Below are 23,434 nucleotides of genomic sequence, written 5' to 3' on the forward strand. Positions count from 1 at the left end.
GATCAATTATTGAGGCTGTAGAAAATGTCGCCGCATAGCTACCACACCCAGCTGAGAATTTAACATGGCTGTGATGATGGGGAAAAAAAATCAATCGAGAAGGTTGACAGTGTAAAAGCATCTGATCCGTGGCAACGTGAAGGTCAGGCCCGCAGAAGACAGTCGGCTGAAACCCACAAGGGTCAAAAGGAGCCTTCTTTGACGTGACAGCAATCGGCAGCCCGAGTAGCAGTTTAAACAGCACAGCAGATCGCTCGGAGGCCAGCCCCTTGACCTCCTCGCCGCGGTGTTAAATAAACACGCGAGGCACAATTCGGTCACAGACATGTGGCTTTGCTATATGCACGTCGAGTACATTTTCACTCCCCTCACAATGCCAAGGCTCACAGTAAAACATGATTGATATCGACTAAAATGCCCTTCATGCTACTGGTATCCCACAATGCCGGAGTTCTTCCGGTAGCGGCACCCCAGACCAAATATGAAGCCAATAAACGGGGACAAATCTATGGATCAGTGGAGGACGAGCCCTCAGCTACGACCAGCGTCAGCTGGAATCGCAAAAAAAAAAACCGTGAAGACGGAATGAGACCGAAAAAGTAGCAAAACAATGGCTTCACTGTTGATCCCGGGAAGACTGTGGTACCCTGTGATTCCCGGGAGCAAAGACGGAGCAAGAACGTGGACTGTCTGTGGGGTCCTGAGAACCGGATTGGGAAATACTGGGAGAGATACCTGTGTAGGGGGTCATGTACGCTTATTTTAATTGTACAGGTACAGTGTCATTTTCAACGCTTGGAAAAACCCACCCATTGCTAATCAGTCTTTAATTATATTTTTCTAATCATTATGCATCATGTTCAGAGCTGGGTCTGTCATCTGCCCTTAGGGTGTCCTTCCACATCCCTCTGCTGTCCGGCCATAAAAACTAATGAGCGAGTCAAGGCTGGGGGAACACCATCGCGGCGACGACACTCACCCGAGCGGAGAGGTCTGGACGGCTCTCACGCGACCCCGGACTGTGGGGGGAGGGGTTCACTTTAGCTAGCAGCGAGGGAGGCGTAAGAGAGCTGTCGTTATCACTCTTAATGCTATTCAGCAGCAGATTCCATAGCAAATTTATAGCTAGCCTATAAAGGGTCCGGAATTGTAATAAGTACGAAAAATGAATAAATTTAATTTAAACTGTAACAATACATGGTTGTAGCTGAATAATTATATGGGCGGTAAAATTAACGCTAAATCCTGGCTGCTCCTCGATGTACCTGTCGGTCTGTCTTCTTCCTGAATATGTTTATGTTACTCTAAAAACTACATTCCGCGCAGGTGCTATGCCAGCGATGTAGATGCAGTTTATTTTAAACCCGTTACATAAATTATACTTGTTGAAAATGTATGAGAATTCTGGGAGATACGTGACTTTTCGCCTCCCGGCGAGGAAATCAGAAGCTTGGCGTCGCTTTGCAATGCAAAATCGGCACGTCTAATCAGGCACGCTGATAACGGTGTTCAGACGGAGAAGCGACCCATTTGCACGTCAGCCGACCCCCTCGCCGTGCGATTTACGACCTGAGCCGGCCGTGCTCGTAAATGGAAAATTAGAAAATAATGACACTGTCAATGTCCGAAATCGGCAAGCTGTTTATTTACGCGGAGGAGCGGGGAGCGCAGGCGGACTGAAATGCTGTAATTGAAACACGCGCAGTGCTTTGTGTGTTAGAGAAGAAGGCATTAAGTGTTATCAGATAACTGCTTAGACAAGGAGATGAGGGGGAAGAAGCAGGTGTAACACATCTGTGATGATCAGAAATCCATCCATCATCCATCCAACCATCCATCCATCCAGAGGTGGATCCTGGCAGGGGCAAGATGAGCAGTTGTCCATGGTGGCATCCTCTCTATGAGGGCATCGGGGGTGGGGGGGGGGTGGGGGGGTTACCTAGGAAACCACATGGGCTTAGACCAGCCCTCCATCTACCCATAGCCACTTACCCAGTACAGAGTCATTGTAAGCCTGGACCTCCAGAAAGCACAGGACAGTAGGCTGAGAATGTCCTGGAATACTATCTCTCTCTCTCTCGCTCTCTCTCCCTCCCCCTCTGTCTCTCTCTCTCTCTCTCTCTCTCTCTCTCTCTCACACACACACACAGACACACACGTTGGCATACCTATCTAAATGGGGACCGTCCATTCATTTCTAGGAGAAAAACCCTAATCCCAATCATGACACCCTTAATCCCTACCCAGTCCTAACCTTAACCATAAGTAACCAAACAAAATACAAGACTTTTGGCATTTCTACCTTTTTGAGTGCATTCACAGATTTCCCCAAAAGTAAGGAAGTTCCAGGTTTTACCACACTTCGGGACATTTTGGCCCCAAAATGTGATCTATGCAAACCCACCCACCCCCCACCATACACACACTCACACACAGACACAAACCATGGCGCTGTGAAAATGGGGGGTAATCCCAAGGGCCCAAGAGTGACTGGGTTCCTAAAAAAGATGGAACATAACTGGGTTGGTCCGGGTTGGTTTGGACTGGGGGTCCAGTATGATATGCTTTCATGGGGCCCAAAATCTCTAGCGCTGCCCCTGCACACACTATCACATCACCAAGGAAACCAGGAAAAACTGAGACCCCGATTGGTGTTTCCCAATCTGGCCCCAATTCCCTAAGGAGCTCGGAGGTAGCGAAAACATGGACCGACTTTTGGTCCCTGAGGACCGGATTGGGAAGCACTGCCATAAACACATGAGATGTTATAGGAGACTGGAGTAGAGACAGAAAGAAACGCAGGGCAAACACGTGAACCTGCAGCCCTAGAGGTGACAGGACAGGGTGCCTCCCAGACTTACTGTGCCACCGAGACAGAAGAAAAACTGGCATAAATATTCACCCAGAGAGTGCATGTTTTAAATTTATCATTGAAATGCAGACCCGTTTCCATAGCCCGCTCATAACACGCATGGCAGCATGGATAAATCAGTTTAGCTCCACGGGCGTAATTGACAGGGAAGTAGAAATCATTGTCGGAAATCTATCTAGTCCAGTAAAGACTCTTTGCCGTCAGCTGCCAGTTAATAACTCATTACGTTTGCCAAGTTGGAAAACGAGTTCATTTAACAACTGCCAAATCCAGGAAAGTTACACCAAACCGAGGTATTGCTAATTGCAAAGCACACCGGCAAAATGTTATTAAAACTGCTTATCGTCATAATGTTAGCAAGTTAACACAGACTGGTGAAGCGCAGGAGCAGCTTGGCCAGATATAATTTTAACTGGGCAGCTAACTGACCGAATTTTTAATAGTCCATATATTCAGTAAATGAATTCTCTATAAATCTTACTATGAGTGAATTTCCTAGATTCATTATGCACCTTTTTTATTTGCAAACACATCACGTTCCTCCATCATAAGGGTCAGATTTAATACAATATCTTGCAACAAACAAATGTGAATACAGTTCGCCTGTGTGGAATATAATGGCGAAACCTAATTCACTATGCAAATCAACATAAATATTGCAGTAAAGAGGAAAAAAAGGAAACATAATTACTACTGCAGTACTGTAGTCTTCTATTCTGAAAAAGGATATTATGAAACAAAACATGCAATACAAATATTCCAGTGAATGATAAGAAACTGATTGTATTAATGAATATCTATTTGTGTTTTTACAAATTCTGTAATAGTGTATATACACACACACACACACACACTTCGGGTAAACATAAACTGCTCATTCATCTCTATGGGAAAAATGCTAACGCTAACTTTGACAACCATAACCCCTACCCAGCCCTAACCATAACCATAAGTAACCAAACAAAATACAAGAGTTTTTGCATTTTTAGTTTTTTTCATTGCATTTTCCCATAAGGGAAAAAAAATGGGTATTCATCACGTTGTGAGAACATTGTGTCCCCAAAAGGTAAGGTATACCCTCTCTCTCTCACTCTCTCTCTCACACACACACACACACATTAAAGCTATGTTAAAGGTCAGCATTGGATTTCACATATTTCAATTATGACAATAAATAAAGTTTCATTATGTATCATGTGACAAACACTGTCACTGTCTCCTTAACCAGAGAAATAAAAACTCTGATTGATCTTACAAATTCTTCAGATAAGATAAAAGTCAAACAGTGACAGAGATAGCTGGCATATGAATTATTACCCACACAACGGAACAAAACAACATCCACCCATCTATCTTCCGCAAATTCACTATTAACTAAACGTCTGCTTTCCTGGACTGTTCCAAAACATTCACAGTAACCGCAGAGCTCAGTGGGATCATGCCAGTTCACTGTTAGCTGGAAAGGTTAACATTTATTCGAGATGTTTTGTGACGCGACAAGCTAGAGAAAGTGAGTGCATATGTATGGAAAAGTGAGCAGAAGGTACCAGCAGAGATTTCTTGCAGTATGGATATTTTCACATGCATGTTTTTCCACAGCTGACTTCTTTATCAGTATTTGTAGTGCTCCATTGTAGTTTTTTATCTGTCTGCAAAAACAGACACATACAGTTCTCACTTTTTTCAGGCAGAAGGTAATCATTCATGCCGTTTTAATTTTTTTAATTCCATATTCATGCAATTTGGAGTCCACTGACAACACTGCGACTGCAAATCATTTAATTTAGCTCGGCGAGCGCCTGCACGCCGGGATGAAAGAGCTAAAATTCCAATTCGAAAGTCTAATTACTCTTTATTGTTTTTGTTCTGGGGGGGGGGGGGGAATACAGATTGGCTGAGGGAGCACAAGCAAGGGCGTTAGAGCGAGCGGGAGAGAGAAGGATGTGGGGGGGGGGGGGGATTGTCCAGAAAAGGAGGATGAAATGGCAGGAGAAAGCCGTCGGTGTGTGAAAATGGGGCTGGGGGCCTGGAATAAATCATTCGATAAATCATTGTTCGGACGCAGATGACACCCCAACTCGGACTAATGCCTGCCAAAGAAGGTAATTTACAGAAGACCGATGCTTGAGCGCGCTCATAATCTGGCTTTTCTGCTGGGGATCAGGCCACTGCTGGCACTCGTGGGGGCAGGGGGGGGGCATTCCCTGCCAGCGGCTGAGTTCTCATCAGGACCAGGCTCACGGGTCCACGTCCTGGGACGCCCAGTTCTACAGAGCCACGCCACGTCCTTCTCGGAGCTGGGCTCAAGGGAGATTCTAGGATATTATTTTAGAGGCCACAGTTCATCCAGGAGGGCTGACACTATCATTAGCCAATGATATATTTTGAATCGGTGAGTGACAGGGCAGGTGGCACTCTTGGGACCAATCAGCTTTCAGATAGGGCCGATTCTCTTGAAGCCCCGCCCCTGTAAACACCATGAGGGGCCAACATTATCATTAGCCAATGATATGTTTTGAATCGGTGAGTGACGGGGGAGGAGGCATTCCGGGGTCCAATCAGCTTTCAGCTAGGGCCAATGCCCCTGTAAACACTCTTGGCTGCAGTACCTCCCTCGATGGTTACTTATGGATGTTTTCGCGAAAGAAACGGTTAAACTAACAACAGGAAATAACATTTCGCTTCATTTTTAGTCCATAATACACTGTATACATTTAAAATGAATAAGATTTTTTTTATTATAAAATATTACTACGTTCATTTGTAATAGAACTACTATTTACTGTCTACATTAGATCGTCAATATGAAAACTTTCATTTTTAATTTGACCAAGTATTCTGTATCATGAATACATGTCTGACATTCGTAACGAACCAACCCGCTGTAAAATCGGCTGAAAATACGGTGATTCGTGGTGATTTAAATTGTGGATAAACCTTTGGTTCGATAGACGGACATGCATAAAGCGGGAGCGGCTGCCCACACCGAGACGGCGGCCGCATTTACGCACCGCCCCGCTGATCAGCGGTGACCCAGGCGGCATCCAGCTGGTGTATAATGTCCATGAGCAGTGCCCGGACTGGCCTGACACAGGATCTACCTTAAGAAAAACAAAGGGTCTGGCTCATGCTGGCGGGGCGGGGCTTATTAACTTAAAATGAAATCGCTGGGCACCGATATCGATTTCCACTTGGTGAAATCATTACTTCTGGCAGCGACGCTGATTTAGAGCTGCGTCAGGAGCTGGGAAATCCTCCGGCGTCCGTGTTGACAGCATGGGGAACCTGGCCCAGCTCCATCTGATGTATTCATCTATAATTTCCCAGGAAATTTAAAAGCAACTCATAATTATGCTTTTGTTTCATCCCTATCAGCATTTTTCTGCCACACATAAGCCCCAGCTAACAATGCATACAGTCAATCTCTTGCCAGCTACGCGATTTCATTTTTTTTTTTTTAAAAAAAAGCATCTCCTCCTTTTGTCTCCCTGCTTATTTTAATTTCTTTTGTCTTCCCTTACTTCTTATAATGCAGATGTCATTCTCTCTCAGGTTGGAAGCCGCGTTTGGCACATTCAATATACAGGACTTTGTAATCAGTGAACTTCAGGATTACCTGTGATTGACAGTCAAGGGGGGTAAAAAAATCATTCAAAAAAGTGTCAGTCTTCATCTATGTAAAAACTAAGTTTCACGGTGGTACTTTTACAGTTTAGCACATCTTAAAACGAAGGAGAAATTTGTAAATGCAGAGTTAATCCCCACGCACTGTTTCATCAAGCTGTCGATAAGATCCGAGTCATCGGGCCAAGCAACATGAGCAAACTATGCTATTTTGGTGAAATGTGTAGATGACAATTTCAGATCAGGTGTACCTATTGGCAACCCATCCAGGGGTACCCCCCCCCCCCCCCCCCCCAGGGTGTGTGTGTGTGTGTGTGTATATACATATATATATAGGCCTATATATGGAATCTGAAAACTATTATATCAACATATTACAAGGATACTGTGGATAATTCAGTTTTCATTATTATTTGATTTTGTGACAGCACTAGATACATAAGAACTCAGAATTTGCACTTATAATCTAGGTTTAGAAGACTTAAAGAGATTATGCAGCATTAATGAACAACTCAATTATCATTCAGTCAATTAATCAACAAGACAAAGCACACATGACAGCGAAATGAATGAAAAAAGAGAAAGTCCTGCGATACCAACAGAGTATAAAATAAACTCATTAAAATGAAAGGGTCTAAACATTATGCAAAGTTTAATAACTGTGTCGACGGGTGAGAATAAAGGTTGTATCTTTAGGAATTTCTCTGGAGATCTTCATCTTAAAGAGATATTGATTGTTAGGAGGGAGCATATTGAAAACTCTATCTGCATGCCAAGGTTCTAACTGAGAAGAGAATAAACTCAGAGAGATATTAAAGTATGAATAACACAAGAAGCGTCAGAATGATTCAAATAGCACTTCAAGAATATGAAAGGTTAAATCACACTTAGATGACTTTATGAATAATTAACTAAATGCAATATTCTTATTAAAATCGCATATACTCCGATACAGTGTTTCCCAATCCAATCCTTGAGGACCCTCAGACAGTCCACGTTTTACCGAAAGCTGGGAGGGAGCAAAAATGTGGACTGTCTGAGGACCAGGTTGGCAAACGTCGCTCTAATATAAGATTCGTTGCAAGATGAACAAAAGTGTTGTTGGTGAATGTGAATGGATGAACTGGGAGGAAAGCCAGTCTGGGGAAGACGTCAGATGCTTGTATTTCATAATTAACAAGGGCATGGAGAAAAATAAGATGCAACCAGGATGCGTGGCATTTTAATCAATGTGTTTAACCAACCTAGAGAAGAAACAGCTACGATAATAGAAGAAAAATGCTACTTATCTTTGCACTGGTCTCTTTTAACAGAGAAGGGTAATAGATATACAGTACACAATTCTTGAATGTCTTGCGTATGGCCACCCATGTATAGTCAAGGAGTCGAATTTCTAAAAAACTGCTCTGAATAGGTAGAGGTCTACAAGAAGGACAGGAAGAGAGAGTCCTAGAACGTCTGAAATTCCTGTTAGACAGACATTTTTGTCCCTCGGGAAAACGTGGGCTGGTAAGGCATTGGACAAATCAATCAGTGACTGACACAGTCGAAGGTGGGAGTAGCTGAACTGGACCTGCCATGAACCAACTGGACTTAATTAGAGCGTCCCAGGTGGCTGAAGATAAGTCCTTAAATCTGAGCCACTGATACAGGCCAGCAGATCCTCCTGTAAAGCTTGATCATGTCTAAGCTAAAATGCCAACCATTTTCTAATTCATCTTCAGATGTTCCAAAAATGCCCAGGATAATGTGGAATGTATTCTGCAAAGAGTGTTAACTTTAAATCATTTTATTTAAATGAAATAGGGGAACTAACTAAACAATATTTCTGGAAACTTCTGGCATCTAAGGTGAAAAGTTCAATCCTCTTTATTTTTTCGTGATGGTAGTCTCTTAGCCTTCGATGGGCCATGCCAGGCATTTCTTAGCAGACAGCCATCGCCTTTATGACGAAAACGCCATGCTGTTGTTGTCCGTCCGTGTGCCTAAATCAGTCGCCGTATTCCATCTCGCAGAGAGACGGCTGTTCCTGCCACACAGAGGTCCTGCCAGCGATCCGCACTCCGCCTTCCGCTTGCACATGGGCACATGGGGCGTTTCCGCCTCGCCGGTGCCAACGATGACTCTTCACGCAAAGCGGGTAGACGCTGGCAGGACACCAGTTACAGAAACCACTGACTCCATCGACGTGCCAGAAAAGGAACATGGGAGAAACTCGTGGATCATCACCAACATATGTTGAGCACAAAAACATATTCCCGTTGCCTCTGAGGGCTCTGCAGCAAATTTCTATATCTGCGTTAAGAACCCGTATGGGTGAACGTCACAGAAATGCACATGAACGAAAATAGGCTCTCCCGGTTTTGAGCATTCATTAAGTAACTAAAGATCATCCCGGCATCGAAAGAGCTGCATCGCTTCATGCTGCAAACGCTTCCCCGCACAGACTCCCGCTAATCGCGGAGACCGGCTTCAGGCAGCCGTTATATTGGATTTACGCCGAGGCACGAAACCTCAGCTCGTTCATTACCTATTCGCATGCGGCGGGGCGGAATAAAAGATCAGTCAATCTGCTATAATTACATTTCTGTTTTGCGAAACATATTAAAAGGCAGACTTCTGCGACTGCGCTGAATTACTGCCCCGCGGAGATCGTCCTCCTTATAAATCCCCTTGGGACTTCATAATTAACCAAATGTTTTGTTTGTTATTAAAACACCCCCTCCCCCCCTTCCCCAGTTTATGCATGAAATTCAGGAAGGCCGTCTTCAACTCTATCAGTTAATCAGCCTCCGTTTTACGTCCCATAAACCTCCTTCGTGACTGAGTGCTGCTCACGTGACGGCCACCAGCGGCCAAATGGGAGAAGTGGAAAATTGAAAAGGAAAAACTTTACTCTGAAGTTTGCTTGCCTCATGATAACTATTCATGTTTCGCTATTGTATTTCTGTACGAAAATGACAAAGCATTACCCACTCATATGTTTTCTCTTTATAAAACAATTCTAAAAGCAATCCCCTATACAAGCAGAGGCTAGTTTGTTACGTACACCTGCTTGCCGTGACAAACAGCCTCCCCCACACAGCCAATTGTGTGGCCGCAGTTAAATAGATATGGCAGACATTCAGGGTCAAGTGGCTCACTTACTGTTTGAACAAGAACACTTAAGATAGCCAGTCTAAGTCATTTCTGATGTAGTATATATATATGAGAATGCTATGCTTCCAGTTTCTGCTTTATATGCCCTTTGGCCAATTTCACTCAAAGTCAGGAGAACAGAAATCGATTTATTAATTGATCGGGCTGGATCGCCGATTCACCCCATTGTGTAAAGAGAATGAAACGCTCCTGCTGAATTTCCCACTCAAGGGCGAGAGCGAAAGACCAGGCTCACAGATTCCTCATTCCCGTCTGGCAGAAAACCGGCCCACTGTGAAATCAGACTCGTTTTATTTTACGGCTCCGTTTATCTGAAAAGCTAGGGATGTGTGGCCTTCGAACATTTTAAGGAAAAAAAATCTTACGTGTGTTAAATTTAGATTTTATCCTATACCAAATATTCATATATATCTCAAATATTCATATATGCTTAACACACACACACAGTGTCTGTCTGTCTGCTTTTGTAATTATATATAATATACCTGTATAATATAAATCATTACTGTAATGACAGTAATAACGTTCTCAACCTCGTCAAACACACGTGTCTACAACGGTACTGTGTACGCTGCTGCTGCAGCTTTTCGGAATGGGGGCAGCAGTGATCTGGAGCCCTATAAGGCGTACACCAGCAGACACCCCTGGACTGGCCACAGTGAGGCGCTCACGCATTCCCACCCAGGCCGTGGGAGGAGCCCCAAACTCACAGAGGGACGGCCCACATCGAGCTGTAACACTGCCAGACGGGGGGCAAAGCATTGGCGCTACCGTACCGAAATAAATATTCATTGTCTAAGAGATGTTCCTTAGTTACATTGTTGCTTCTTAAAGATTCAGTCCACTTTTAACTTGAATTTCTAATAAAGCGCTTCAGAGTCCTTTCATAACCCGCTGACTTAGGGGGGGAATTTAATTTAGTCTCGGAGGGGGCGCCGGTAGTGAATCTTGCCGGGGTACCTCATGGGCCTCGACCCGCACTGCCAGGATCTACAACAGCGTGCCGTCTGATAGACACAGCGCCCGCAGGATACATGATGAATGAAAGTGCATGTGTGCCTTGAAGGATGGATGGACGGATGGATAGGTGGTAATTTAAATATAGGACATAAGAAAAGGACCAATTAAGCTCAAATGAAGGGAAGGAGAGAGTAAGCTGTCCATCCATACTGGCCACAAAATGCCCATTACATACAGAGTGTGAAACTTCAATTGTAAAAATAACATGGAGAAAATTGGCAGGCATACGAAAAGACAGCCCCAGTTCAGCGTCTGGTTAAACATACTCCATTAAGCGCCTGTTATCTTGAGCGACACCCTCCATTAAGGTTTTTATTTCCTGTTCATATCGAAATAAGTATTTGCCGAAATGGACAGGGGCCTTTGTTTGGACTAACAAAGCCAAAGTTTACATAAGGAAGCAGCTTCAGGCCTATCGGTCATCGTCAGCACGTGTGACTGGCGGCGTCCTGAAAGCTAACAGCGGCTCCCACACATTTCTTAGCACAAAATCTTTTTTTTCGAAAAGCTGTGCACTTGCAGCTGTACAGGTCAATGGATTAACCCCCCCCCCCCCCCAAACACTCTTCCCACATAAAGCAACAGTGTATTCTAAGGAAAGAAAGTGTTCGTCTGATTTTATGGAAATGCAGGGCAGATCTGCCAGGCTGGCTCACATCTGCATCATCTCCAGTCAGAGAAGAGAGAGGGTTTGGTCTTGACAACAGAGCCCAGGATGAAGTGTAAACTGCTGGTGAATGGCACAGTCTGGTTATACCGCAGAAATGTGAAACAAATACTATCAACTGACTTCCTTGCTTTGCCAAAAATAAGTCTAACCTGAGTTTTTGATTTACTGGACATTTCTTTCGGGCAAAGCGAACCCACCACAATTCCCATCTGCGCCGCCACTCTGTACCAAAATGTCCTCCCCATCTCTAATGGCTGATGGGTAAATAGATACCAATGCATTTTAATTCTGACAAGTGTTCAGAAAATCAAGTGACAAAGAAACAGGGAGGCTGCAAATCAGCAGTGTATTTTTTTTAAACAAAAAAAAAAAAACCAGCAAAAAAATAAATAAAAAATGCCAGACACCTGGTACTGTGTGAAGGAGAGAGTGCGCTAATTCCCCCTGATGGCGCCCATGTGGTAATCAGCTGGCGGGGAGAGAGACATATTCGCCGCGGGTATGTTTAAGGGCGTTGAAGGGAGTCCGGAGTGGCCAGCACACCGGGGAGACCCAGCGTAGGGAGGTAAACGAGGGCCACCGTCAACGGATGCTACGGTGACACCGTCTGACCTCAGCGCTGACGTCCGCGTGCGGGGAGGGCGCCCCCTACGGCAGACAGACTGGGAGCGCGGCGGTCAGAGGGCCGCAGGTAAACGCCGACTCATTACCATGGTGCCGGGGCCTGGTGCACCATGATTTGCATGTTAAGTACCGTATGGATTTGTAGAACTTGACACGCAGAGGAAGTTTTCGCCTACAGGGGGCTCATATGCTTGTCAGGAAAGTGACAGGCTACCCTCCCAGGCCGGGACGTCGACAGAAGGCTCACTTGCTAGAAATATTTCATAATTAACCTGCCATATGTCTTACACTCGCAAGCAGGAAGGTCAGCGTGCTAAAACACAGGCTTTAATTTCATGGGTCGGGCCTGGAAGTGGAATCTTATCACTCTGTATATAAACGAAGAGCTTGGAATTCACCATACAAACGTATTTTCATTACAGAACACGCCAGTCTCCTTGTTTCTTACCTGGGCCTTATTAAATTCCAGGGATATGGTGGTAATAAGGATTTATTTATTTTTTTCCGGGAGTGTGGGGGGGGGGGGGGGGTCGGTGCTTTTCCTCATTGTCTACATCATCCATCTACTCTGACTGATAGCGGTAATGTTACTCCAGCTAATTTGCGGCACATCGTTAGCGCACCGGGTTTTACCATTCCCTGTTTATTTTAATGCGAACTCCGGGATAATTAACGGCAACTGGCAATCAAGCCGTTTAACGAGAGTACTCCGGTATTTCCAGAATTACTGAAAGTCGAGGCCAGTTCAGGTCTCTACCATCTTACACTGATATTTGTTTGATAGATGCTTTTGATTCCCTGGAACAACTGTGGGGGGGGGGGGGGGGGGGGGCGTAAGAGTCTTGCTCAGGGGCCTAATGGTGAAATTACTCTGCTGACTCGTTGATTTGAACCTGCAACCTTCCGATCACAGGTACAGTCCGTCTACCATCTACCAGGGAATACTAATTACACACAACCAAACAGAATGGGAAAGATAAGTAGGGGGGGGGGCTTAAGAGTCTTGCTCAGGGGCCTAATGGTGAAATTACTCTGCTGACTCGTTGATTTGAACCTGCAACCTTCCGATCACAGGTACAGTCCGTCTACCATCTACCAGGGAATACTAATTACACACAACCAAACAGAATGGGAAAGATAAGTAGGAAGCAAGTCCCAACTTAGAGGTGGTAAGACAGGGTACAGGCTCTACAGGCAGCAGAGCAAACATGATGAATTATTGACTAGGTCTGGGGGAGGCAGGGGGGCCGGATTACACATCAGCGATGGAGATTATTCACGGTCCGAGCAGCTCCAAGCGGATGTGACATCTTGTTCCACTGTGGCCCTACTGGATTACGATTACATCATCCTCTCAAACAGGAGAGACAGGGGTCCTTCTCGGAAAAGTTGCCGGAGATGAAGCGGGATATTGGGCAGAACGGCTTTGCGTAAGCCTCTTTTCGGGTGCGACGGCGGGAGCCGTCTTACGCCGTTTGGCGCTGGCTACCAACGGCAAGGAGGCCAGCCCCGGCGAATCCCGATCCTGATCCTCCTAGCGGGTTACATCACACCGGGGCTTTTAAGATCCCCCTGTGCTCTCGAAACGCTGCCTGGGATTAGCCATGAAAACTAGCAAATGAATAATTTAATGGAATTAATAATGCATAAGAATAACTTAATAACAAGACGCTTTGTCCCAGAAAAAAGTTTTCGTCTGGCGCTAAACGGCTACTCCCCAAAGCCAAAGGGCAGCATTCGTTTTAATCAAAACTTCGTTGTTTGTTTTTTAATTAGTGCCACCCCTGCAACCATTCGACGAGAGCCGCTAAACAAAACACCATTATACGAATTAAAACTGACCGTACAACGCCCATTTAATCTACGCGAAAGTTACTTGGCGAGATGTAAACAGCAGCATTAGATGGCCGGGATTAATAAACTCGAGTCCACCACCGCGGTCGTAATGGAGTCTGAAAAATGTCGACCGGACCCACAGAAAACTCCCCGAGACCCACAGCGATCGTATAACATGTCACTAAACTCTGTGAAAAGGCTCCTTTTTCTTTCACGCTGGACCTCAGTGGCAGAGTATAAAACCACAAGATGATGCAGGAGTAAACTACTGTAGATGTGGGCAGACTTGGGCAGTACAAATGGGCACGGCGTCAGATCCGAGGCAGACGCAGGCCGAGTTTAATAGCAGAACAACACTTCAGATGCTGGAGCAGATGTTTTCTCACATCCTATTGGACGGCGCCGAGCACATCCATCTCTCTGGAAGCCAGGGATGTGTCTGGCTCAGTATCAAGCTGGTTCCTAGTGCTAAATCTCATATATTACTGGTAGCAGGAACAGATTTCCAGATTTATAGACTCTCTTAATTGCATTGGAACACAGTGGGCTATTTATTCAATCAGCTTAAACACAGACAGCCTACTCAGCATTTAGAAATTTTAAACATAAATAACCACACTTATTTCTAGTGATTATTTATTACAAAAACATTTTCACAATTATGGACTTCGGAAAGGGGCTTAATAACGACTTCGGGAAAGGAGAAGATGTTAGCCAATCGTAGTCTCCTTTCGCCGTTCGGCCATCGGAGACGCTGGTGCAGCTATGAGAAAGTTACCAAGAACCTTTCACTTCCGAGAAGGTTAATTATTTCATCCATCATTAAGGAACTCCTTCATCGTTATTGACTTGGGCAACACGGGTGGCGTGAAAGGTACAGCCTGACTGGATGTCGATACCTCAGGCCCGCTGAACCGGTAAAAACGGACAGACCGTCGACAGTGTATTTTACCGGAAGACGTATTCAGTGCCAAAGTCCATGGCATCTGCAGCAACGTAGAATTTTTTCAAAGCTAGCACCCGCGCCTTTATTTTAAGTACCGTTCTGACCGAAAAAGTGAGACGTGTCAAGAGAAACAGTGAACGGGGGAAATTTAGGAATTCATCCGTATTTCGATGCTGCCTAATATGCTTCAGTAGTGATTCTTAACAGATGTAGCCAAAGTGTAAGATCAACAAGAAAAGTAAGAATTATGCTGCCCATCTGAGCGACTCCTGCTGACATCTTTAAAAACAGACCCAGTCACTCACTCAGTGGGCTCCGCACTTTCCATAGGCTAACATAGTCTCTAAACGTCTAATATATATGCTATTACTGAAGACATCCATAACGGCACCTTACTCCGCCAGGACAGTATCTGAACAGTCCAAAAAATTTCCCCAAACTAGTTTTCAAGATTGTTTTTCAGCAATTTATCAACTGACATGTTTAACTGCAGTGCCGTTCATATTGCACTCCTTTAAATTAAAATTATACGAGCTCCCTTATACAGAAGCCACCGCAAAATGGCATGATATACAGCAAATAAATATATAAATTTCAAAATAAATGAGTTTTCTTAAAGCTGAGTGTTCGGGCCGTTTTCTAAAGCAAAAGATGGGGAAAAATCAATTTAGATGACACAGGAGTGACAGACAGTTTTAAAACCCTTCATCTCAGCCCAAAGCAATTTAATGGCAATGTTTCTACATATGGTGCCAATAAATATATATATGCCACATTTCAATAAAATGACTCCAGATGACATGAAATGTCAAGATCTAATTGCATGGTTTAGACTTTTACACGCTTAGACACCAGGGTACGTATGCAAAAGAAGTCCCACCATCCTATTTCACGATGTCACAACCACAGCATTTCCGGTCTGATAAATCATGTGCAATAAAACTGCGCTAATTCATTTCATTCTGGCAAGGGAGGTCTTCCTGTGCAGACTGCTGCCAAATTAAAAGTCCTCTTCGGAATGTAATTCATTTAATGACTGCTGCATGATTTAATAGCTTCCACATAAACACAGTGCAGTCACTCTAATGGTTGCAGTATGCATATTGCTCCTAACTTCCACTGCATGCACGTTTATAACCAAATACTATTAACATTATTATTAAGCGATTTTGGCGGACCGTCCATTGGTGTGACCTTCTACCTTTCTACATCTATAATCTTAACAGTCGATTATCACTGTCTATGCATAATTTCTATGTGCTACACTTACTGCTACTGCTAATGATAATAGTAATAGTAATAATAATGACATTCAGCAGCATCGTTCGGTGGGTAAGTTCCTCATCAGCAGAGACTGAGAACCTTTCCGGTACCGACTGTAAACCAGATGGGAGAAAGTACAGGAAAACCTTTCGGCAGGAAGCCGAGGGCCGCAGTGACTCTGAGGTGAATCAACGTGACAAAGGTTAATGCCCTGCAGTGACCCACCCTCGACCCTAATAAGAGGCCGTGACCCAGGAGCACCGTCAGGGCGACTTGGACAAGCTGGGACAAAGCGGCGAGATGAACGGAAACATCTCTCTCTGCCTTCCAGCAAATCCCGTAGCCTGGCGAAGACGGAAGCTTCGCATACACGTCCCAGCCAGCTATTTCAGCACATGATTCTTATGTCCGTTAGCAGAGAACTTACATGCTAAAATTACAGGATAAAACATGTATAGAAAACACAATTTCCCAGAATGCTTTTCAAAGGCACTGCCTAGCTTTAATTTTTTCAACAGCTATGTCTGAAACTGGGGGCCTATAGCCTACAGGGGCGGGGCCACAGGGGCACCAGCTGAAAGTTGATTGGCCCTCACAGTGCCCCCTCCCCGTCACTCAGTGATTTAAAACATATCATTGGCTAACAATAAGGTTATATGAATTATGGCCCCTCCTCATGCCCCCTACTTTAACAAAATCCTAGAATCGGCCCTGTCTGACACAGGTTTGTATTTTCTGCTCTTCCTGTTGTCACCCAGTGTGGCTTTGGTGGTGCTCGAATGCCTGGACCAGGAAGAGGCTGAGCGTTTGGCGGGGGGGGAGGGGGGAATCAGAATCAGGACTCTTCAGTGACTTTTCCACAAGCTCTCGTCTCTGCGGGGGGCAGAATCCAGCACCTACCGACGCTATCACTCCTCTGTAGCCCAGCTAGCGGGGCATCTCAGAGTCGGGCTATAAAACCCAAACACAGTGGTGTTAAAAGCCACCCCCTCGATGTCGCCTGGGGGGGGGGGGCTGTTCTTCTCCACACCACCCAATCAGGCTGCTTACTTTTCCAAGGAGGCTCTGCTTGGAAATCATCTGCCCAGGTCGCTCCCACCATCCCCTCCAGCGTGATTTTTAACAGCAGAGCTAATGAAACAGCTTCGTATGGAACAGTCATGACGGGACAGGCCACGCTGAAATGCCGCCTCTGGACGTCCTGCTCAAAAACAAGTTTGGATTCACTCTTGCGCTCCCTCCAGAAAAAGCGAAGCAGCGACGCCCATGAAGGCCGTAAAAGGTGTTGACACAAAGGTGAAAACAAACAGACGACAGTCTGTGCAGCCTTTCCACCCACATTCCTCTGACAGGCAGCTGCAGTCATCGCTGAGCCGTTAACTGCCCCCCCCCCCCACCCCTCACCCCCATCTGGCTGGGCTCAGTGAATTATCCGGCCCAAAGCTGACCTCTGCTGAAAGGGAATTTAACCTGGGCTCAGCGGCGGGGGCTTTCTGCTGCGGGGGCTTTCCGCGGCGGGGGCTTTCCGTGCTGGGCTGCCCGTGTCAGGCCTGTCTTAGGCTCATCAGAAATTGATCGCCGCTCGGTATGTGGTGGGCTTCTGAAAATCTGACACGTTCGGCCCAAATTCGATAGTCACTGCCCGGGTGAAACCCTTCAGCTTGTCCCTGTCTATCCATTGGGAAGGTTAGACCGACACGCTCAACTGTGTTCAGGAAGCTATGCTCAATGCAAAATGAAGCTTTATCTGCCATTTGCACAAGTACAAACACAGGTACATTTGGAAGATTCTTTTTGAATATCCCATTTTAGCCAGTGGGAGTTTTACTTACACAAATAAGTTCGGAGTGCAGAATGAAAAATGATTGGTTCAGAGAGATAACCAATCAGATTACAGAGGAGGAATTAGAGGAGGCAGGACCAAGACGTCTGATTGGCTGATCCCACCTCCTCTAGTTACCCACCTCCTCTACAGTCTTACTGGTTATCTCTCAGATCCAACCATTTTCCACTCTGCACTCCGAACATTTTTGTGTAAGTAACATTCCCATGACCCCTGTCTTGCTCTCCATTGAGACAGAAACCTATAACTGAAAGCAAACCCTGGGATCTGAGCATAGGGGCAGGCGATTTACCCAGCTGGAAAGTGTAGCGGGAGGGGAGGCGATTAAGAACCTTGCTGAAGGTCCCAAGGATTATTCAGCCGAGGATGGGATTCAAACAGGCAACCTTCTGGACACAGAGACAGAGATCCAACCCACTGAGCCACTTCAACTTACTGTATCTTAACGCTCCTGACTGATTAATCTGGAGCTGCACATAGATTTTATTTTATTTTTTTGAGGGGGGGGTTAATTGAGTCACTCAAAGGTTAATTGAGTCACTCAGTGCCTTTAAAGCTCACACACAGCTTCACATTAAATAGTTTGGGCAAAACTTGCAGGTGCTCAGCCCTCCCCCCTCCCCCCAAGTCCCCCCCTATCTGCATGTGCCTGTAACACGTGGTCAACAGGAAACAGGTACAAAAAGCGCTCTACCTGTCGAACTGCAAGGAGTGAGACAAGACGGCGAAGAACACAGTACTACAGGGTAATTACGCTTTCGCCGAGTGGAGAGAACCTACCACGTAAAACAGTCAGTCTCGTGGAAGCACTCGTCTCCCCAACACTGTTGGAGGCGAGACACTCATAAACGGCTTCGTCCCGCGGGGTGCGGAGAGGCTGAATTCTCAGCACAGAGCCCGATCCATCATCGAACTCTATCACCTGCAGGTGCGAGAGACAAGATATGTTAAGGGAGTTTTTTTTGTCCACATTGCCTGACATAGTTTGACACGAAATCATCATTCACCACTCATTTCTTGACCTGAAGACACTTAAAGCAGATATGGAGTGTTGGCAATGTAGGGATGAGGTATTTTTAACCATGTGATGCTCTCTCTTCATTCTGCAGCATGCTGGCCTGCGGTTTGATGAACTAGGGATCTGTCAGGTCTCAAAGAGGCAAATTGATTTCATACGAACCGCATCATATCATATGTGCACATTTTATCTGGGAAAAGAGCAGCGTACAGGGTACTACGACCACAGGATACTACGACCACAGGATACTACGACCACAGGGTACTATGACCTGGAGTATGTGGCATATCTTAATGGCTACTTAAGTGTAGGATCCTGATATTTGCTGAGAGGATGATATATGATTCCTTATCAGGAAATTGAAAGGAAATACTAAATAGCTACTATAAATATGACTCGCCATCACCTGAACTGTATTACTGGTGGTAGCTGATTTGTTTCTTAGATATTTTGCTCAAATAATGCATCTGCAGATTATTTGCAGATACAGATTATGGGGCACTGTGTAAGAATGCTTCACTATGCTTCACTATGCTTCACTAAGCTGAAACCACTAATGTGACTGCCCTAAACATGCATATTAATGAATATCACAGTCCAGTTTCTCAAATATATATATAAATTAAAATGTAATCACTCAATGAACCAAAGCTTCTGAGAGGGGACAAAGATCTTCACTATCTAAGTAAATTAAATGGTGGGTTGGTTAGTTTGGTCAAACACAGACAGACGTGCACATACATATTGCAGTGGCTATCCCAAGTGTTGTCGATTTGCACCGTGGGAAATATGTACCTATCTTATCCATGACATTCATTTCCACAGACAGAATAGCGGACATTTATCTTGACACAGACGACTCACAAGACGCAACGTGTTAATTTTTTTCGACTGGACTGACGACACCTGACAGAAATCACGAGCGTTAAAACAGACAGGTGTATCGGAGCTTGTTACTCACTGTTCACGGAAACGCCAGCATAATAATTCAGCAGTACTCAGGGGCAAGTTTAAACGTAAACAAGGGTGCTGTACAGAAGTGCACATCTTTAATGGAGGGCAAAGGGGCTTTGCTCGTGTTGAAAAACGAAAGTTTAACCTTTGGGGTGGGGGGGGGGGGGGGGGTCAAACAGTGGATTGAATGTGAACAGGATGGGAGAGATCATGCAGGGATTAATAGGCATGTCTGCTCCATTAGAGATGAAGAAGGGGGGGGGGGGGGGGGCGAGGAATCTCACTTGGGTCATGCAAGCATTTCCATGGCCGCTGTCACCATGGAAACGACGCCGCGCATTCAACACACACACGTGATGAGCAACGATAAGAGTAAATCTGTATTCAGGGGCAAGAAATGCAGTCATTCACAGTCTTAGGGCTTTCGCTGAGGAACTGAGGTGGATGGTTTAAGGTGAAATTCTGGCGGAATATGGAACAATTCTTATCGGTGTTCAGCGACAGCATGCTCATGGAAAATAACCACGTGCGGACGAACGACAGAAAGGCGTGCGTTTAGTAGTCTAAAATAAAAAGGCATGTTATTTTTAACTGAACATAAGCTGTCTGTCGGTCAATGTCAGACTGATGAAAAAATGCAGGGTAAATTACAGACCAACCTTCTGATGCTATCTGTACATTTCCCCACTTAAACCATGCGAGCATCAAATTAGCGTGATGGCTGCTATCCATTAATGCATGACGTAGATCAAGCAAGCAGCAGGATGAGGATGAGGATGAGGAAGAGGACAACCGAAGACTCTTAGGCATTCAGATGTCGAGCATTTTACATCAGAACAATAGACCTAATACCTCAAAACGCTGGTTGCTGACTTTCTTCCCCTTTTTGTTCCAGACTATCTTCGGCGTGGGGTCTCCCGTGGCCTGGCAGATGAAGGACGCCACCCCGCCCTGCACTCCCGTCTGGTCGGTGGGGGTTCTCAGAAACTTTGGTGCTGCTGATGGGACAGAGAGGGAGAACAGGTGGGCAATTAAGGCCATGCAAGCTGACGAGCTGGGAATATGTTGCAACATGTAGCCTCTTATTGGGGAAGTTCGACCGTTAACAACTCGCGTTGTATAGCCTGCATGAGTAGCTAGTATCGTAAGATGACCTCAATATGTTGCCTTATGTAAAAATGAGTTACACACATTTTATACAGACAGAGACACATATATACTTTGCCAATTTTTAACTAGAAACTTGAAAGATGATTACAGCCGTACCGAAAAAACATACATGACAAATTTATTTATTCACTGATGAAAACCACTAATTACATCCATAGCTGGAAGTACTTCAGGCTGCAGAAGACCTCAAAATTCATCATTACGACACAAATATCAGTTCCACATGGAACAGACTGAATGTTTTCCCTTTTGGTAGCAGGAATCTTCCATTGACATCGACACTTACAAACCATATCCTGTCTCTACAGGCTCACATACTTTCTTCTGGTTTTCTAGGATTTGTTTACTCCTTGAACTTTGCCTTGAAACTACACTCCCAGAGCCTCTGCCAGTCTGGATTGCCAGAGCTGTGTTACAACAACACGGTCATGGCTGCCACAAATTCCGTCTCCCCGCCAGAACTGTGCGAGCAAGCTGCTGATGACACCGTTTCCTGATGTGATCCGGGGGAGTTTTTACGGACAAACGCCTAAGCCAGCTTGAGGCAGTCCACTCTAAATAAACGGCTACCATTATTTTGGGGCTTGTATGATCCCTTCGTTAAAGGGAAACAAATTCCCCTTTAAATATGAATGCGAAACACAGTTAACATGAATGAAATTTTTTAGATCTAACCCTACCTGACCATTGATCAGGACTGTCTGAAAGGGTTCATGTTCTTCAATATAAATAATATAGTTTGGGGCAGCCAAATAACTGGTGTAAACTACTTATCTTGGTAATGTATTTTTTTCTCAGAAGAAAAAAATAGCATTATATAGTAACACAATAAAATCTAAAAAGAATTTCTTCTTTTCTCCAGAAAGTTACTAGATTTTTTTGGTTCCCAAACCTCTACTCAGGGTCATCCCAGCAATTCCATGTATAGGTTAAACTTCACTACCAGCTCAGTTAATTATTTTATTTAATTAGTTAAATAACTCAATGAGGTATCGATTAGCCAAACAAGGTGTGCTAGTGGTTGAGTTCAAAGATCCATGGCTGTATTTTAGGGTTGTTGCAAATACCTGGGATGAAATGGCTAAACTGACACACTTTAGCAGGGATTATATCACAGTTTTACACCAACATGACGATCATTATTTTCTTTGACTGCCAAAGACCTTTGCACAGTATTGTATATAACAGGAAGTACAGAACATTCCCGAACAGGGAGTGTAAATATAATATCGGAATGCTTGGTGGTATAAAACGTTGCCCCACACCCCACCTGTCAATTCATTCGTTAGATCTGCAGCCTGTCGCAGGCATCATCTCTTCTGCTCCACTGGCTGCCCATTCACCCTCGGCGATATCCCATCAGCCTCGCTGTCATCAGCTCCTTTTCTAATTCGCTCCACAGAATAAATCCTTTCTTTGTCAAATCGATCGTAGAAGTTGGAATCGCTCTGCCGAGTGGGTGCAATGACGCTACGGCACGTTGGCATAACGATGCCGGGTGTTCGGCAGCCCTGCGTCGACTAAAAATACAACCATAGCGACAAAAAGCTTGGGATCTTTATGTCGAAGCAGCAATTTTTATGCTGGACTGGGAGTATTTTGTACATTATTCATTGTGGTGCATTACTGTTCATCCAGTAAACAAAAAAATGAACCATGAGTATATCGGTGTAAAGCGAAAAAGAAAACATCGATCAGAATGTTTTTAGGTTTTTAGGTATAATCTTTCCCACGCCTGTTGAGGGCTGACAGTCCTGCTTAGCATCCGACCGAATCGGTGTAACTAAAGAGGGCATCAAGATCCACATAGGTGGAGTATTCTTATTAAAATAAAAACAAATGCATGAAAAATACTGAAAGATAATCAACAGAATGTATTTTCACCCCTTATAGAGATCATTTCTTGGCTCGGAAACAGCCGCATGTAACAGTGACACTTCAGAGCATATGGCACAGAGGCAGTCTCCGCGGGCGGCCTGATACTCGCTGCGTCTAAAATTAGCAACGTTTGGAGTTTGCTAAAACAGCGAGCGAAAGATTACAGAGGAATTCAAACAGGCGTGACTTTGGGCCTTCCACCTCCTAGAAATATGGTTCGCTTTTGTGCGAGGATATGGAGGGAAAACAAAAGGAGATCCGTGTACCGGGGCCAACACGTCGCATTCCCACATCCGGCCCAGACGCCGTCCGGGGTGTCGGCGTTCTCTCTCTCTCTTCCTTCATCATGAAAAGCACCTAATTCCCCATAACGGATTTTGGGAGCATTGCTTCCGACAGCGTCGCTCTCCGACGGCCGCTCGCCAATCCCGTGGCGACATACCAGTCGTGAACGTGACATCGAAGGTCCTGTCTCCGGTCACGTCACGAATTCTGTACTAATGGCATTCCGGAGTCGGAGAAAATCCCGACTTAAAAGCTTACCAGACGTCGGAATG

The 23,434-nt window shown here is 45.0% G+C and overlaps 1 protein-coding gene across 7 annotated transcripts in view; it reads right to left on the reverse strand.

Moving 5' to 3' along the window:
* LOC111853062 (receptor-type tyrosine-protein phosphatase delta-like) overlaps positions 1-23,434 on the reverse strand; it is a 276,305-nt gene that overhangs the window by 55,932 nt on the left and 196,939 nt on the right. For all 7 annotated transcript variants that reach the window (XM_072707602.1, XM_072707597.1, XM_072707596.1 and 4 more), the window contains exons 10-11: positions 20,682-20,827; positions 18,638-18,779 (exon numbers count right to left, since the gene is read on the reverse strand). In XM_072707602.1, the coding sequence (XP_072563703.1) occupies positions 18,638-18,779; positions 20,682-20,827 (288 nt within the window). The remainder of the gene's footprint in view (positions 1-18,637; positions 18,780-20,681; positions 20,828-23,434) is intronic.

This window comes from Paramormyrops kingsleyae, chromosome 25 (genome assembly GCF_048594095.1).
Source record: "Paramormyrops kingsleyae isolate MSU_618 chromosome 25, PKINGS_0.4, whole genome shotgun sequence".
Lineage (NCBI taxonomy): Eukaryota > Metazoa > Chordata > Actinopteri > Osteoglossiformes > Mormyridae > Paramormyrops > Paramormyrops kingsleyae.